The sequence below is a fragment of the Syngnathus acus genome, chromosome 6 (assembly GCF_901709675.1).
Source record: "Syngnathus acus chromosome 6, fSynAcu1.2, whole genome shotgun sequence".
NCBI classification, from domain to species: domain Eukaryota; kingdom Metazoa; phylum Chordata; class Actinopteri; order Syngnathiformes; family Syngnathidae; genus Syngnathus; species Syngnathus acus.
In genome coordinates, this window is record NC_051092.1 from 15704378 (window position 1) to 15723816 (window position 19439).

At 45.5% G+C, this 19439-nt stretch overlaps 1 protein-coding gene across 1 annotated transcript in view; it reads right to left on the reverse strand.

Annotated features, from left to right (window-relative positions):
* Nucleotides 1–771: 771 nt before the first annotated feature.
* The window catches only part of LOC119124062 (1-phosphatidylinositol 4,5-bisphosphate phosphodiesterase gamma-2-like), a 30303-nt gene continuing 11635 nt past the window's right edge, over nt 772–19439 (reverse strand). The window contains exons 3-7 of the mRNA XM_037253701.1: nt 16098–16206; nt 15842–16003; nt 7992–8080; nt 7747–7919; nt 772–1432 (exon numbers count right to left, since the gene is read on the reverse strand). Coding sequence (XP_037109596.1) covers nt 1390–1432; nt 7747–7919; nt 7992–8080; nt 15842–16003; nt 16098–16206 — 576 coding nt within the window. The 3' untranslated portion in view covers nt 772–1389. The remainder of the gene's footprint in view (nt 1433–7746; nt 7920–7991; nt 8081–15841; nt 16004–16097; nt 16207–19439) is intronic.

The following is a 19439-nucleotide window of genomic DNA, read 5'->3' on the forward strand; positions in this document are numbered from 1 at the left end:
CTTTCTTTACCAGGTCCTCCTAATGGACGCTGGCCCGTCGACGGTGTACAGCGCGTCGTCCTCCGTCGGCCAGATGGCGGGTATGAGGGTCCCGGGTTTCGGCACCAAAATGTTAGGGTAGTGTTCACTCTAACTTATTTTGCAAGAACCACACTGGAGACAAGTTAGTCGTTTCAAACACCTGCAGGCGGAGAGTTCACTCGTCGCTGTGCTTACAGCGATGGTCGAATGAAGTCTGAAGTCAGGCCTCATCAGGTGCATATTTATTGAGAAGAAACACAGTGGGGTTGAAAGTGGGGGTGTGAGAACCCAGGAAGGGGTGAAGACGCTCCCCTGCTGATCAAAGCATAGCAGGGGGCCTTTTACGACTTTGTGGAAACAAAGCAACTTTGATTGCTTCCTCTGCAGCTAGTCAATCAGGTGAAAATATCTTAGCACTTTGGTCTACTACTTTGGTAAGACAGGACAAGCTAGGTAAATTATTACAGGTTACATTCCAACATAATCATACGATGAAGATGTTCTGCAAACCCTAACAGTTTTATCACAGTAGATTGGTTTATTTACATTTCAAAAACCAGAAGTCATTCATTTACAAATGTGATTGCACTTTGGTTTACATATTTGTAATATTTGTGGATGCTTTGCTTCGGATGTTCTGATGAAGATGCAAAAATTCGCGAGGCTCCGGTTCGTATCTCGAAAAGTTCGTGAGTACAGGCGTTTGTAGAGGAACTACTGCAGCAAGAGTGAAGCAATTAGATAGCTTCATACTTTGATAGCGTGAGATGTTTAATGGCCACTCAATGGAGCAAAAACATATATATGCAGAAATGACTTTCTGTAACTTCCACTAACAACCAAGGCTAATTGCAGCTTTATCCAAAATTTGAATATCTTAGTCTCTCAGTGGAGATGTACACTATCACGTCAACATACAACATTTAAGGAGACTATGCATTAACTCAAATTAATAAAAAAATTTAAATAAAAAATTGAAAGTTTCCAGTCTCTTGTCTGTGACATGCTTTGGCCAAATTGCACATAAGAAAGCAAGAATGACAGCAAGAATGACAACAAATTTATGATCTTCTTTAAGTGACTTTGCACAATTAGCATTATTTAATGGTTTTACATATCGAAATTACTAACAAACTCTAAAAACAAAAAATAAAGTAGGAAAAAACGAGAACCTGACACTGACTTGATAAGAGAAAATAAGATAGAAAAATAAACAACAATAACAGTGTGTCTGAATCGGTAAGCTTTGGAAATTAAAGGCAAGGCACAGATGTTTGGATTGAGATTTCGTGGGACTCATTGCAATTTCTTTTATTGTCAGTGTGTCTTCTTGTTATGCAGCAGGAGGAAGTGAGGTTTGCTCCATTCTCAGGAATAGAATGTACTGCTTTTTAGCTTCTTTTGTTTTGCTCTAGAAGATAAAAATATGGATTTAAACATATAGAAAAGATATGCTATTATTCAACCATATACAGTGCTGTGAAAACATGTTTGACCCATAACTGATCAAGGCTCGTAACAATTTTTTTTTTTGTGGAGCAGTTTTTCTACCCTCTGAAAACTTTCTAATGCGGAGAAATTCTTTGCCTGCTGGCCAAGTGGGATGCAGCTTTGGTAGTCCATCCATCCATCCATCCATCCATCCATCCATCCATCCATCCATCCATCCATCCATCCATCCATCCATCCATCCATCCATCTTCTTCCGCTTATCCGGGGTCGGGTCGCGGGGGCAGCAGCTTTAGGAGGGACTCACAGACTTCCCTCTCCCCAGCCACTTCATCTAGCTCATCTCGGGGGATCCCAAGGCGTTCTCAGGCCAGCTGAGAGACATAGTCTCTCCAGCGCGTCCTGGGTCGTCGACGGGGTCTCCTACTAGTGGGACATGCCTGGAAGACCTCCCCAGGGAGGCGCCCAGGAGGCATCCTGATGAGATGCCCGAGCCACCTCATCTGGCTCCTCTCAACGTGGAGGAGCAGCGACTCTACTCCGAGTCTCTACCGGATGACCGAGCTTCTCACCCTATCTCTAAGGGAGAGCCCGGACACCCGACGGAGAAAACCCATTTCGGCCGCTTGTATCCGGGATCTCGTTGTTTCGGTCACGACCCATAGCTCGTGACCATAGGTGAGGGTAGGAGCCGAGATCGACCGGTAAATTGAGAGCTTTGCCTTTTGGCTCAGCTCTCTCTTCACCACGACAAACTGGTACAGAGTCCGCATTACAGCCGACGCTGCACCGAGCCGCCTGTCGATCTCACGTTCCATTCTGCCCTCGCTCGTGAACAAGACCCCAAGATACTTGAACTCCTCCACTTGGGGCAGGATCTCATCCTCGATCCGGAGAGGGCATTCCACCCTTTTCCGACCGAGGACCATGGACTCGGATTTGGAGCTGTTGACCCTCATCCTGACCACTTCACACTCGGCTGCGAACTGCTCCAGTGAGAGCAGGAGACCACGGCTTGAGGAAGCCAACAGCACTACGTCGTCTGCAAAAAGCAGAGACGCAATGCTGAGGTCCCCAAACCCGACACTCTCATCGCCTCGGCTGCGCCTAGAAATTCTGTCCATAAAAGTTATGAACAGAATCGGTGACAAAGGGCAGCCTTGGCGGAGCCCAACCCTCACTGGGAACAAATCCGACTTACTGCCGGAAATGCGGACCAAACTCTGGCATCGGTGATACAGGGACCGAACCGCCCTTTATCAGTTGGCTCGGCACCCTGTACTCCCGAAGCACCCTCCACAGAACTTCCCAAGGGACATGGTCGAACGCTTTCCCCAAGTCCACAAAACACATGTGGACTGGTTGAGCGAACTGCCATGCCCCCTCAAGGATCCTGCCAAGGGTGTAGAGCTGGTCTACTGTTCCACGGCCAGGACGAAAGCCACACTGCTCCTCCTGAATCCGAGATTCGACCTCCCGACGGACCCTCCTCTCCAGCACCCCTGAATAGACCTGAGGAGGGAGGCTGAGGAGTGTGATTCCTCTGTAGTTTGAACCACCACCCCAGTCTGCCAATCCAGAGGCACCATCCCTGATGTCCCACAACATCCAGAGCCTTTAAGAATTCCGGGCGGATCTCATCCACCCCTGGGGCCTTGCCCCCGAGGAGTTTTTTAGCTGCCTCAGTGACTTCAACCCCAGAGATTGGAGAGTCCACCTCAGAGTCTCCAGGCCCTGCTTCCACAATGGAAGACGTGTTGGTGGAATTGAGGAGGTCTTCGAAGTATTTTTCCCACCGACTCACGACGTCCCGAGTCGAGGTCAGCAGCACGCCATCTCCATTGTAAACAGTGTTGACGGTGCACTGCTTCCCCCTCCTGAGACGCTGGATGGTGGACCAGAATATCCTCAAAAGCATCCGGAAGTCATCCTCCATGGCCTCGCCAAACTCCTCCCACACCCGGGTTTTTGCCTCATCAATCGCCGAAGCCGCATTCCGCTTGCCCATCCGGTACCTGTCGGCTGCCTCCGGAGTCCCACAGGCCAAAACGGCCTGATAGGACTCCTTCTTCAGCTTGACGGCATCCCTTACCGCCAGTGTCCAACAGCGGGTTCGGGGATTGCCGCCACGACAGGCACCGACTCCTTTACAGCCACAGCTCCGGTCGGCTGCCTCAACAATGGAGGGACGGAACATGGTCCACTCGGACTCAATGTCCCCCGCCTCCTCCGGGACGTGGGAAAAGCTCTGCCAGAGGTGGGAGTTGAAGCTCTTCCGGAGACAGGGGATTCTGCCAGACGTTCCCAGCAGACCCTCACAGTGCGTTTGGGTCTGCCAGGTCGGACCGGCATCTTCCCCCACCATCGGAGCCAACCCACCACCAGGTGGTGATCAGTAGACAGCTCCGCCCCTCTCTTCACCCAAGTGTCCAAAACATGCGGCCGCAAATGCGATGACACGACTACAAAGTCGCTCATCGAACTGCAGCCTAGGGTGTCCCGGTGCCAAGTGCACACATGGACACCCTTATGTTTGAACATGGTGTTCATTATTGACAATCCCTGTCGAGCACAGAAGTCCAACAATAGAACACCGCTCGGGTTCAGGTCGGGGGGGGCGTTCCTTCCAATCACGCTCTTCCAGGTCTCACTGTCATTGTCCATGTGAGCATTGAAGTCACCCAGTAGAACGATAGAGTCTCCAGAATAAGAATAAGAAGGAGCGCTCTCCAGTACTTCTTCTAAGGATCCCAAAAAGGGTGGGTACTCTGAGCTGCTGTTCGGTGCATAGAAACAAAAAACAGTCAGGACCCGTCCCCCCACCCGAAGGCGGAGGGAGGCTACTCTCTTGTTCACCGGGGTGAACCACAATGTGCAGGCGCCCAGCCGGGGGCAATAAGTATGCCCACACCTGCTCGACGCCTCTCACCGTGGGTAACTCCAGAGTGGAAGAGAGTCCAGCCCCTCTCGAGAGGTCTTGTACCAGAGCCCAAACTATGTGTGGAGGCAAGTCCGACTATGTCTATTCAGAACTTTTCTGCCTCACAAACCAGCTCGGGCTCCTTTCCAGCCAGAGAGGTGACAATCCATGTCCCAAGAGCCAGCTTCTGCAGCCGGGGATCGGACCACCAAGGTCCCCGCCTTTGGCCGCCGCCCAGCTTGCTTTGCACCCGACCCCTTTGGCCCCTTCTACAGGTGGTGAGCCCATGGGAAGGGGGACCCACGATTTCTTTTCGGGCTGTGCTCGCCCGGGCCCCATGGGCGAAGGCCCGGCCACCAGACGCTCGCCTTCGAGCCCCACCTCCAGGCCTGGCTCCAGAGGAGGGCCCCGGTGACCCGCGTCCGGGCGAGGGAAAACTAGGTCCATATATTTCATTCATCATAAGAGGTCTTCTGAGCCGTGCTTTGTCCGGCCCCTCACCTAGGACCATTTTGCCACGGGTGACCCTACCAGGAGCATAAAGCCCCAGACAACATGGCTCCTAGGATCATAGGGGCACGCAAACCCCTCCACCACGATAAGGTGACGACTCAGCTTCGGTAGTAGCAGAGGCAAAAAGTCGGGCATGGGAAGCGTTAGATGACTTTGTGGAAATTCTGGTCCGTCCACAATCTGGCATCTCAGGCGGGGAAAGCATTGTACCTTTAACACTGTGTATGGGATACTGCTGACCTCGACTCGGGAAGTCGTGAGTCAATGGGGAGAATACTTTGAAGACATCCGCAATTCCTCCAAGTCGGTGAATTGTGTGTCGCCTTCGATTGAGAAAGCAGAGCCTGGAGACTCTGAGCTAGACTCGTCTATCTCTGGGGTTGAAGTCATCAAGGCAGTTAAAATTTTCCTCCGTGACAGGGCCCCGGGGGTGGATGAGACACGCCCGGAGTTCCTAAAGGCTCTGGCTGTTGTGTGTTGCGAGAAGATTACTTCAAAGACCTCCTCAATTCCACACAAATGCTTTCCTTGGGGAAGCAGAGCCTGGAGACTCTGAGTTGGGCTTTCCAATCTCTGGGGTTGAAGTCACTGAGGTGGTTAAAAAACTCATTGGTGGCAAAGCCCCAGGGGGTGGATGTGATTTGCCCAGAGTTTCTAAAGTTTCTGTATGTTGTGTGGCTGTCCTGGTTGAAAGGCTTCTACAACATTGCATGGACATCAGGGACAGATATCAGGGACAGTACTTCTAGATTGGCAGACCGGGGTGGTGGTTCCGTTTTAAGAAGTGGGACCAGATGGTGTGTTCAAGTTACAGGAGACTCACACTCTGCGGCCTCCCTGGTAAGGTCTATTCAGTATTGAAGAGGGCCCATCTGGAGTTCAAATCTCAAATTCAGGTGGAATAGTGGCATTCATCCCGGTCATGAAACAGTGTACACAGCGGACGCTGTACTGGTCTGTCGTGGTGTAGAAAGAGCTTAGCCAAATTGCAAAGCTCTCGATTTACCGGTCAATCTTCTTTCCTGCCCTCAGCTATGGTCAGGAGCTATGGGTCATGACCGAAAGAACATGATCCCAGATACAAGCGGCCAAAATGAGTTCTCTCCGCAGGATGTCTGGGCTCACCCTTAGAGATAGGGTGATAAACTCAGTAATCTGGGAGGGGCTTGGACCTGAGCTGCTGTTCCATTGCGTAGAGAGGGGCCAGATTAGGTGGTTTAGGCATCTTATTAGGATGCTTCCTGGACACCTTGCTGAACTTGTTCCAGGAATGTCTCAGTGGCAGGAGACCCAGAGGACGACCCAGGACACGCTAGAGAGGCTATGTCTGCCTTCCGGCCTGGGCACGCCTTGGGCTTCTCCGAGATGAACTGGACAAATTGGCTTGGGAGAGGGAAGTCTGCGACAAGTATTGTCAAAGCTGACAGGTATGAAGTGTTGCCTCATTAATATGTATATGCATACGTATTAATGCTTCTGACGTTAATAACTTAGTTCTAAGGTCAATGCTTTACATTTTACCAGCTCAGTGGCCTAGTGGTAGAGTGTCCGCCCTGAGACTGGAAGGTTGTGGGTTCAAACCCCGGCCGGGTCATACCAAAGACTATAAAAATGGGACCCATTGCCTCCCTGCTTGGCACTCAGCATTAAGGGTTGGAATTGGGGGGTTAGATCACCAACTGATTCCCGAGCGCGGCACCGCTGCTGCTCACTGCTCCCCTCTCCCCCAGGGGATGGATTAAAATCACACGGGGATGGGTTAAATGCAGAGGACAAATTTCACCACACCCAGGTGTGTGTGTGACGATCATTGGGACTTTAATCTTTAATCTTTATTTTATTTTCAATCCAATAATGTTAAATGATTTCACCATTAGAACAAGTAACTTTGTACTTCTTGCTGAAATGCGTGGGCAAGAAGTGAAGAAAGGCATTGAATGTTCAGTGCACACAAGAAGTAACATAAGCCAATGAGACTGGCAGTTATTTAAATGTTCTTGGTACGTTTGTGATCACCGTCTCATTACACTCTTAAAATAGATTTCAATCACTCTGTTCATCTGCTGTTCTTTCATTCATAATTTATTTAGATTATGGTTTAATATTGATATTTTGTAATTAATTAAGCTGAAATCCATCATGGACAACACCTCTCACCCCCTCCATGACATTGTGCGGTCCCTGAGCATCTTCTTTAGCAGTAGACTATTACACCCATGGTGTAGGAAGGAAAGATTCCGCAGGTCCTTCATTCCCACTGCTGTCAGACTCTACAACATGCGTGGCGCCTGATAAAATTGTGTTTCGTCTCTACCACTACTAGTGGCACTTGTCTTTGTCCTTGTCTGTTATTTATCCTTTTTTAAATTTGGCACTTGTATTCTTGCGCTCTTGTATGCTGCTGTGACAAGTAAATTTCCCCGCTGTGGGATGAATAAAGTTCTATCATCATCATCATCATCTTAATTAACTTTATCAGACAGCTACTATTTGAGTAATTTCATAATTTAACAAATATGATGGTAATCAGATTTGGGTAGTGCCAGGGAAATTGGACTCAGCTTTCTAAAATCTGTGGTATCATTTTAACTCAAGAGGGGCAATCATTTTTGCATGTAAGGCCCTTTATGAGTAAATTAGTCAACAGAAATTATACTAAGGTTGTTTTTGTGAGATATCAAAATTGGCATCATGACGTGAACATTTAAGTGTAATAAATATGCATAAAAAACAAAACAAAGAAATGTGAGAAATATGCACCAAAAACAAAACAAAGAAATCAGGATGGGGAGAATACTTTTTCACTGCACTGTAAATTTTCCTTTGATATGAAAAAGGCTTACCTGTTCTCACTTGTGCTGCATTCTCTAACAAAATGATTTGATGTGGAAGGTTCGTAAGGGGCGGGGGAAAGTTTAATGTTTGTGTGTGTATTGTACAGGAGTCCTTCTGAGCTGAACTCTGCTTGTTTTTTTCTCAGTTGATTGGAGGAGAAATACAGTTCTTCTTCTGTGTTCTGAGAAACATGAAAGGATAAAGACAGTATTTCAAGTAGGTTTGTGTACTCTGATATCATTTGTGTACTCACCTCTGGCTGTAGTACTTGTATGTCAACTAAAAGAGAGGCTAATTCTAAGTTTTCATTGTAGCCGTTCTTTAGAGGCACAGAGCGGTAACCTTAAAAAAGAAAAACGTTAAATCAGATTTGATAAAACCTTCAGATACACACTTTGAGTTCCTAAAACTTAAAAACTGAGTTTTTTTGTTTGTTTTTAAACAGTGTCCCACAGATTTAGGTACAGTCAGTTGTTCAAACAAAGGCAGTGTAAATAATTGAAAACACTAATAGAGGAGCGTTCTCACTGGTCTCATCCTGAGACCCCCGATCTCCCACAAAGACCCACCAAAACCCAGGGCGGGTCAGGGTGGAGATTGCTCTAAAAAGTTAGGAAGTTCCTTTTCAAAAGAAGTCATTGATTCGCAAACCTGCTCCGGAAAGGAAGCCTTGTACAAGAATCTCAAGAATGTGTTATTCCATACACACTAAATATGTCTAGGTTGCTTTAAGTCAAAGGTATGGTGAGTAAAAGTCTTCTTCATTTTAAGTAGTGTTGTGGCAGACATTAGAACAGGCCTCTCACCCTGCAGGCACATGGTGGGGGCATGTTTCTATTTATGTTTTTTGTGACACAATATGTGCTTTTAACTTTCATGTTGTTCATTATCTTGTTGGCAGTCTTGGATTAAAAATGTTTACAAATTCAGATGTGTGTGTTTCATACTGCCTCATTGGTGACCCCGACGTGATGTGATAAACTCATTTACGCTTTTTGAATTACTGTGCATGCCTTTTGGACTAAAGAGGGTGCCACATACTTTTTCAAGGTTGATGGACTCTGTGTTACATGATCTCAACTTTGTATTTGTCTATCTCAACAACATTCTGTAGCCCAGTCCCTCACCAGAGGAACATCTGTCACACTTAATGCAAGTTTTCAAGCACCTTGATCCACACAGCCTTATTGTAATCCCAGCCAAGTGTCACTTTGGTCTGCCTGTAATGTGTAATCAACTTTTTGGGCCACTGAATGTCAGCCTAGGGTGCGGTCCTGTTGTCCGCTAAAGTGCAGGCAGTGGTGGACTTTCCCGTCCTGCCTCAGTTTAGGTGCTGCAGGAGTTTTTGGAGATGGCTAATTTTCATAACTGGTTCCTTCCCCCTGCAATTGACTGGCAACCGGTTCAGGGTGTCCCCCGCCTACTGCCCGATGACCGCTGGAATAGGCTCCAGCACGCCCGCAACCCCCGTGGGGACAAGCGGTATAGAAAATGGATGAATGGATGCTTCCTTCCCCACGCAGCCCACCTTCTGCAGCCTCTATACGGTGCTTTGAAAAAAAGAAAGGCTACTGACCCGGTCGAGTGGTTTCCGCAGCGGGGACGAGCTTTTCAACAGGGTAAGGACGCCCTCGCAAATACAGATCTCTTCACCCACCTAATGTCTACGGCGGTGATGGCTTTAACGACCGACACGTCTGATGTTGCTGTTAGTACGGTAATTGAGCAGCTGGTAGCCAGTGTGTGACAGCTCCTTGCGTTTTTTAGTTACAGGCTGCAAGAGAAACAACACGAGTACAGTGATACATCTACTTACAAACGCCTATACTTACGAAGATACCGTACTTTTCGGACTATAAATCGCAGTTTTTTTCATAGTTTGGGTGGGGGGGGCGACTTATACTGAGGAGCGACTTATATCAAAGTCAAAGTCAAAGTCTGCTTTATTGTCAATCTCTTCACATGCCAAGACACACAAAGAAATCGAAATTACGTTTCCACTATCCCACGGTGACAAGACATAGTACACGACGTACATACATGCAAACAACACAAAATAAAAACAAGAAGGCACAAACAATGAATAATAAGAGTGATGAATAAATAATAAATAAACAAATAACACAATAAATAAGAGGAGCAAAACGGAGCAAGTGTGCATACAGCAGACAGTCAGAATATAGCGCAAAAGTACAGGACGCTACGCAGAAGGGGGGAGAGAGTTCAGGATCCTAACAGCCTGGAGTATGAAGCTGTTGGTGAGTCTGGTGGTGCGGGAGCGCAGGCTCCTGTACCTCTTCCCAGAGGGCAGAAGATCGAACAAAGAGTGAGCGGGGTGACTCACATCACTCACAATCGTGGTCACCTTGCGGGTGAGATGGGAGGTGTAAATGTCCTTCAAGGAGGGGAGTGAAGCACCAATAATATGTGAATTATATGTGTTATATGTGAATCTTTTCAGGGAATTTTCAAAATTAAAAAAAAAAAAAAAAAAAAAGGTGATAAACGAACCACGATGTAGCAAGGGATTACTGTAATTTGAATTTCAAGTGACGTCAGCAGCGCGGCTTTGTTTGTAAGTGACACGGAGGACGAAGAATTTGAAGGATTTAATGATTTGGAGTGACACAGAAGGTTTGAAAAACTATTATGGCTTTTATGCACGCCCGGTCCTACTCCACAAAGCTCTCTTTCACCTCCGTGGATGGAAGTCGGGGGCCGGCGCTTCGGCCGGGTGGCTGTCCGGGGACGGTGGATGGGGCTCGGACATGGCTTTTACGCACGCCCGGTCCTACTCTACGGAGCTCTCTTTCACCTCCGTGGATGAAAGTCGGGGGCCGGTGCTTGGCTGGGTGGCTGTCCGGGGACGGTGGATGGGGCTCGGACATGGCTTTTACGCACGCCCGGTCCTATTCTATGGAGCTCTCTTCCACCTCCGTGGCTGGAAGTGCCACCTCCGGGGATGGAAGTCCACACCGCCACACGGCTGGAAGTTGACGCCGGTGCTTGGGGCCGTGTGGTGGTGAACTATTTATGTTATAGTTATTTGATATATTTTATTTCGTGTAGCAACTTGTATATGTTTTTATCGTTACAGTTCAGTGGCTGTTGGCTCATTGAACTCTTGTTTTGTTAAATAAAGAGCCGTTTACCAAACCCACGTCTTTCCTTGTACTTTGTTAACGCTACAATATAGTTATATACTAGATCTGTGGAATAACGACGAGGCTGACGTCAGGGTGCACGCGCGGCGTTGTTGACAAAGGACGAGGAATTTGATCGATGGATTTAATCATTTGGAGTGACACAGATGGTTTGATATTATTATTGCTTATATAATAGTTATTTGATATATAATTTATATATCGTTATATGGGCCTGTGGAATATTTTGAAGTGCAAGCGCCGTCAGCGGCGCGCACCCATTGTTGACATAAAGGACGATCGATGGATTTAATTAATTGGAGTGACACAGATGGTTTTATAAACGTTTTATTTATGTAATAGTTATTTGAATAACTCTGAATGTTACGCCAGGCCCGTTCTCAGCATACCTATCGTTTAGCCTGTTGTTGCTCGTTCATGTCTGTTCTTGGTGTTGGATTTTGTCGAATAAATTTCCCCCAAAATGCGACGTATACTCCGGAGCGACTTATACGTATGTTTTTTTTTTCACGTTATTGTGCATTTTATGGCTAATGCGACTTATATTCCGGAGCGACTTTTAGTCTGAAAAATACGGTAAGAAAGATAAGATTGAGATACGAACCGGAGTCTCGCAATTATTTTGCATCTACCGTGATTTTCCATGCATAATGCGCAAAATTTAACTAATTTACTGTCCTAAAATCTGGGGTGCGCATTATGCATGGGTACAACAATTTTTGAAGAAAATCTCCCTCGAAATAAAACTTGAAATCACCTTTCTTCTTGTTTGTTGTCAATCGCGCATCGCATTCAGCCATCCTGCCCAACACAGTCAGTAAAATTCATAATTGACGACACATCGTTTGATGCGATGGTGCAATCCTTGATGGTGTGTTATTGTCAAATACTGTTTGTTTTTTAATCTCCATCGCAGACCGGATATCATACGGAGGCCGCCATGACAGTATGCGCAGAACGGATGCGCAAGACACGTCAATCGCGCATCGCATTCAGCCATCCTGCCCAACACACTTAGTCAGTAAAATTCATAATTGACGACACATCGTTTGATGCGATGGTTGCAATCCTTGATGGTGTGTTATTGTCAAATATTGTTTGTTTTTTAATCTCCATCGCAGACCGGATATCATACGGAGGCCGCCATGACAGTATGCGCAGAACGGATGCGCAAGACACGTCAATCGCGCATCGCATTCAGCCATCCTGCCCAACACACTTAGTCAGTAAAATTCATAATTGACGACACATCGTTGATGCGATGGTGCAATCCTTGATGGTGTGTTATTGTCAAATATTGTTGTTTTTTAATCTCCATCGCAGACCGGATATCATACGGAGGCCGCCATGACAGTATGCGCAGAACGGATGCGCAAGACACGTCAATCGCGCATCGCATTCAGCCATCCTGCCCAACACACTTAGTCAGTAAAATTCATAATTGACGACACATCGTTTGATTGCGATGGTGCAATCCTTGATGGTGTGTTATTGTCAAATATTGTTTGTTTTTTAATCTCCATCGCAGACCGGATATCATACGGAGGCCGCCATGACAGTATGCGCAGAACGGATGCGCAAGACACGTCAGCTATATAAAGAGCGAGAGTTCAGTTCTCTACCTATTAGTTTCAATTCACAGTTTAATTAGCAGTTTCAATCAGCAAATAACAAAATGCGTATTACAGGTAATATTTTATTCACAACACTTTGCCTTGTTCCTTTCTTCTCTGCTGTTGTTCCCAAAGATGATCTTTTTCTGAAATAATTTTACGTTTACGGACTTAAGTAAGAGTCCAAATTTGGGTGCGTATTATACATGGGTACAGGCTTTTTCCAGCAGCGACATGCCATGTTTAGGGTGCGTATTATGCATGGGGGCGTATTATACATGGAAACTTACAGTACTTACGAACCAGTTTTCAACTTCCGAACCGACATCACAACCACCCCTCCACTGCTGGATTGTCTCCTTTGCTTTGCCATTCCTTGTTCGTCTCGGCGTGTTAGCAGTGTAAAATACAATTAGTAGAGTCGAGTATGTCTCCTAAGACTATCGACATGACTGGTGAATGCATGCGTATCGTCGAGCTTGCAACGGTGTATGGTGGTGGGAGTGGTGCCAAAGTAGGTATAACCTGCTGCAGGAGCGCTCCCGCATTGAGTGAAAGGCGGAAGCCGTTGCTGTGCGGCATACAGTACTAGCTTGTTTTCATTAAAAACATGAAGAACACAGTTCTGTGTTTGTCAATCTCACTGTTTAGAAGTTAAGTTCCTTTTTTTTTTTAAGTTTTCACTCGCATTCTGCGTTCAGTGACCACTGACACAGTCGGAAAACTCATTAATTGCACCAAAAAGTAATGACAAGTAAGAACACATGAACACGTTGTAGGGAGTACGTGGACAAATACAATAATTTATTAGCCTAACTTTTTCTGTGTCTTCTCGGGGGTATTTCTTAGCAAGTATAGAAAATTAGAACAGGTTTCCCCCTTCCCCAAGCAAAGTTAGGAGATCAAGAATAAAGTGACATGTATTTTGTTATAAAGGGTTGAAAAAGCAAAAATAAAACCGTTGTTTTGGTTTTCTGTGTGCTTTACACAGAGTAATAGGTCAAAAAGTGTGACTTTTATCTTTCATGTCAGTATCTTGTTGGCAGTCTCGGAATAAAGATGTGTTTGGAAAGTCAGGTGCTTGTATTTCATACTGCCACAGTGTATTCTCAACCTGGCAAGAGCCAAATATACATAAATCACTCAAGGGAATTCTCCACAGTATTAATCCAGGACAGGTTCACTGTGACCTGTTGGGAAAGATGGGACATACAGTACAATAGCTGAGCTGTTTGGGTAATGCGGCAACTTGTGCACGCCGACCAAATTTTTGTTTTGACGGTGACAGATGATAATACCAGCTAAAATCACTAATAATAATAAGGCCGTATTTTTCAGCCTAAATGTCGCTCCAGAATATAGGTCGCGTTAGCCATAAAATGCACAATACGTGAAAAAAACATATATAAGTCGCTCCGGAGTATAAGTCGCATTTTGGGGGAAATTTATTCGACAAAATCCAACACCAAGAACAGACATGAACAAGCAACAACAGGCTAAACGATAGGTATGCTAACGTGACATAAACACAAACGAAGAGCTGAGAACGGGCCTGACGTAACATTCAGAGTCCTTCAAATAACTATTACATAAATAACACGTTTATAAAACCATCTGTGTCACTCCAATTCATCAATCGTCCTTTTTGTCAACAATGCCGGCCGGGTGCGTGCCACTGACGGCGGTTGCACTTTAAAATATTCCACAGGCCCATATAACGATATATAAATTATATATCAAATAACTATTATACAAGCAATAATATTATCAAACCATCTGTGTCACTCCAAATCATTAAATCCATCGATCGTCCTTTATGTAAACAATGCCGAACTTAATTAGTGTGCGCTGCTGACGGTGCTTGCACTTCTAAATATTCCACAGGCCCATATAACGATATATAAATTATATATCAAATAACTATTATATAAGCAATACTATAATCAAACCATCTGTGTCACTCCAAATCATTAAATCCATCGATCAAATTCCTCGTCCTTTGTCAACAACGCCGCACGTGCGCCCTGACGTCAGTCTTGTCGTTATTCCACAGATCTAGTATATAACTATATTGTAGCGTTAACAAAGTACCAGGAAAAACGTGGGTTTGGTAAACGGCTCTTTATTTAACAAAACAAGAGTTCAACGAGCCAACAACTACTGAACTGTAACGATAAAAATATACAAGTTGTTACACGAAATAAAATATATTAAATAACTATAACATAAATAGTTCACCGCCACACGGCCCAAAGCACCGACGTCGACTTCCAGGCATGTGGCGGCGTGGACTTCCATAAGTCGCCCCCCCACCCAAACTATGAAAATAACGCGACTTATAGTCCGAAAAATACGGTAGTAATAATAATGATCGTAATAATAAAATAGTCCATCCATCAATCCATTTTCTGTACCACTTGGCCCCACGGGGGTCACGGACGTGCTGGAGCCTATCCCAGCAGTCATCGGGCAGTAGGCGGGTGACACCCTGAATGGTTGCCAACCAATTGCAGGTCAACCAACCATTTACACTCGCACTCATACCTATGGGCAATTTGGAGTGCTCAATCAGCCTACCATGCATGTTTTTTTTGGATGTGGGAGGAAACCGGAGTTCCCGGAGGAAACCCACGCAGGCACGGGGAGAACATGCAATTTCCACACAGGGAGGGCCAGAGGTGGAATCGAACCCGCACCCTCCTAACTGTGAAGCAGATGTGCTAATAATAATAATCGTACCAGCTAAAATTGAACAAATCACCTCTGGCTGTTTCAAAAGAAAACTGATTGTGCGAGAACAGTATCAGTTCCAGCATCCACCCGTGTCGCCATGTTTGGTTTGTTCATTTGTCCTGGCCTCTGCATTTTCTTGTTTTTGCAACAGCCACATATCACACCCCAAAACACATTGATCCTTTGTGATTGCTCAACACCACCAGTGGTATGGCTCGGACTCTGCGGGAGTTGGGACAAGATGGATTCTCAGGGTTTTGTGAACTCACAAATTTTGGTACCGGATCCTCTAAAAAAATTACATTTGGTAATTTCGGTAGGTAGGGTCCCTCATAGCATCATAATGCCATTTTGCAGAATTTTACTGACTTACATGACATCCATCATTTTATTCCCTAAGGTCTGGTCTTTCCCCACAAATCAAAAACTTAATTTTTAGATACACACGCATGCACACACGCATGTGCACAATGTAATCTGGATTGTTTCAAAAGAGTTTAAGATAATTAAGTCATCAGAGTTAATGAATTAAAGTATGTAATTACTAGGAAATAGAGATTTGTGTGAAAAGCAGATGTGCAGCTTGTTCTTACCTGAACATATACCTTTGACAGGAAACGTGGCCTGAGCGAGGAAGTTCGGATCTGAAAACATGTCTTCCTCATTGACTACAAAGCGCAGAAAGGTGAGCTCGGGCTCATACACTTTGAAGCACACAGGCTGAGTTTTCCACACTGGGTTCAGACCGTTATCTCCTACAGTCAGCAGAAGACAGACATTCGATATTATTGAACTCGTGGTGTCACATTTTGTTTGTGGTTATGAAAACGTTAAAATTATCTTGCATACGATAGACAGTGGTCTTGGACTTTACTTCAGTGTGACCGCACAGTTCAATCTCCACAAAAGGACTAGAAATTGAGCGGCCTAGCTTCGGCAGGTGTCTGGCAGCAATCACCTGCAAAAGACAGATGAATTAATTTTGAACAAATTTGTTTTGTATTTGGTCGGGGTCAAGAACGTACTTAGTATGTCACACGCATGACCATGGTAGGCTTGCGTCTGCTTGATCATGCGTGTGTGTGTGTGTCTGCTTGGTCATGCGTGTGTGTGTGTGCGTGTGTAAATTTTGCCTTCAAACAACTCAACTTTGACACAAGTGTATGAGCGCCACCTATCAATCATTACACAATGTGCAACAAAATACAGCACGTGTGAATCAGTGCACCTATTGCTTGTCATTGCAGCCTATGACTCTACGTAGCTTACATGCCAGTGCCGTTTGTAGTCAACTTTGTCCTCTTACAAAAAAATGCATCCAGAATCAAATATGTTTGATGCACATTTTATTGATTACATTATTTTTTTCAGACTGTGGCTGACAAATGAAATGTTCACACAGAGAATACATAGAAATACAAATAAAATCTATTGCTGTGTGAGAAATTAGGAAAATAAAAAAATCTATAGTAGGCCTAAACTATAAGAGTATAAGAGATAGCCAGCCACGTGTGATACGCTTCTGTCTCTAATTCGGAGCCCTTCCAGCTATACATCCATGTCGCACACGGACTCCTCTTCCTCTGATTCCTCTACCTGTTCCTCTCACTCTACCCCTCATCTGCCTTATACCTCCTTGATCCATGCTTGCAAAGAACACAGGTCTGAAGACTAATTGCAAATTGAAAAATTTTGTCAAGTGTCAGAAAGGTGCTTTTAGTGATTGCATACTGATCAGGGAGTTTCTAAGAGTTCGGAGCATATGGTTTCTGTTCTGTAACCACAGCTAAAACAATGGAGTTTTTACATCTTGAATGCCATCTGTGTTAACTGTTTTCCAAAAGGGTGGGAAAACTGTCAATCCAATGAGAATGGGTTAACCATTTGCATGAGGTGTCTTCTGCTCTGCTAAAATGGTGATGATGAAGACTGAGATGTTCCCACTTTCTTCAAACAGGTCAAAGCATTTCATTAAACCTGTAAATCAATCAGAATCCTCGTTGAACGTCTCAACCCCACTCGTGACAGAGAGAGAATGTCATCAGTGACAGATTGACAGACATTTTTTTCAATTCGGACAAAATTATGAGGATAACTCAGATTCGGGTAAAGTAGACAACATGCCGAACAAGAAAACAAGTGGTGGCGCTGCATGGCGCCTATGAGCATGCAGGCAGTCAGCTTTTTTTTATCTTTCATGTGGCGGCTTTTCAATGGCACAGTGACGAACCTTTCGTCAAAATTGGTGCTGCAAAATTAGGAGAATTACTCTGATTTGTTAGAAACGTGTGATGTCTACTGCCCAGGCCGTGTGGATGTTGTTGACATCTCAAGATGAACAAGGAAGCAGATGTTGCTGGCAGCAGCGGTGAGGCCGCGGCAGTGTCAAAGTGATTGCTTAGCGGCCTGCCTGGCATACAGTGAACTTTTTTTCTCTCATGTGGCAGTTTATTAAAGTCACCTAGTGAAAAAGAAACGATTTCCATCCATAGGCAAGCAATCTGGCTATCCATACAGTCGCAGGTGGTGGGTAAATGATATGACGTTACTCCGGTTCCAACATGGTGCTGTCCATTTAAGGTAGAGAGAGGGATTATTTTGCCAAATACAAGACCAGACACAAAATAGGGTCACCAGATATTGACCAAACTTTACATTATTGCTTCCTTTCCCCAGCAAGACCTCAATGTGCGACATCCATGGTTACACATTAAATTTTATCCAGATCCTGAATCCAGTGGATGTGTCCTGTTTACTTTTTTACATTAACTCTCACTTCTTTTACCTGTTTACATAGTATAAAGAGGTAGGAACTTTCAACATGACATTAAACGTGTGTATAGATCTGACATTATTTTGCAATTTTTTTCCAATCATAAGCTTTCCTACATATATCAACAACTTCATGGTCAATGGTAGTTTTTATTACCGTAATTTTCAGACTATAAGTGGCTCCGGAGTACAAGTCGCATCAGCCATAAAATGCCCAAAAAAGTGAAAAAAAAACATATATAAGTCGCTCCGGAGTATAAGTCGCATTTTGGGGGGCAATTTATTCGACAAAATCCAACACCAAGAACAGTCATGAACGAGCAACAACAGGCTAAACGATAGGTATGCTAACGTGACATAAACACAAACGAAGAGCTGAGAACGGCCCTGACGTAACATCCATCCATCCATTTTCTGTACCGCTTAGTCCCCATGGGGGTCGCGGGCGTGCTGGAGCCTATCTCAGCCGTCATCGGGCAGTAGGCGGGGGACACCCTGAACCGGTTGCCAGCCAATCGCAGGGCACACAGAGACAAACAACCACACGCAAGCGCACTCACACCTAGGGACAATTTGGAGTGCTCAATCGGCCTACCAAGCATGTTTTTGGGATGTGGGAGGAAACCGGAGTGCCCGGAGAAAACCCACCGGGCCCGGGGAGACATGCAAACTCCACACAGGGAGGGCCGGAGGTGGAATCGAACCCGCACCCTCCTAACTGTGAGGCGGACGTGCTACCCAGTGCCGCCCCTGACGTAACATTCAGTTATTTAAAAAAAACTATTACATAAATAACACGTTATAAAACCATTTGTGTCACTCTAATTCATTAAATCCATCGATCGTCCTTTGTCAACAATGTGTGCGCGCCGCTGACGGCGCTTGCACTTCAAAATATTCCATAGACCTATATAACGATATAGAAATTAGAAATCAAATAACTATTATAGAAGCAATAATATTATCAAACCATCTGTGCACTCTAAATCATTAAATCCATCGATCAAATTCCTCGTCCTTTGACAACAATGCCGCGCGTGAGCCCTGACGTCAGCCTCGTCGTTATTCCACAGATCTAGTATATAACTATATTGTAGCCTTAACAAAGTACAAGGAAAGACGTGGGTTTGGTAAACGGCTCTTTATTTAACGAAACAAACTTCCAGGCGTGTGGCGGCGTGGACTTCCAGCCACGGAAGTGGAAGAGAGATCCATAGAATAGGACCGGGCGTGCGTAAAAGCCATGACCGAGCCCCATCCACCGTCCCCGGACAGCCACCCGGCCGAGCGCCGGCCCTCGACTTCCATCCACGGAGGTGAAAGAGAGCTCCCTAGAGTAGGACCGGGCGTGCGTAAAAGCCATGTCCGAGCCCCATCCACCGTCCCTGGACAGCCACCCCCGAGCGCCGGCCCCCGACT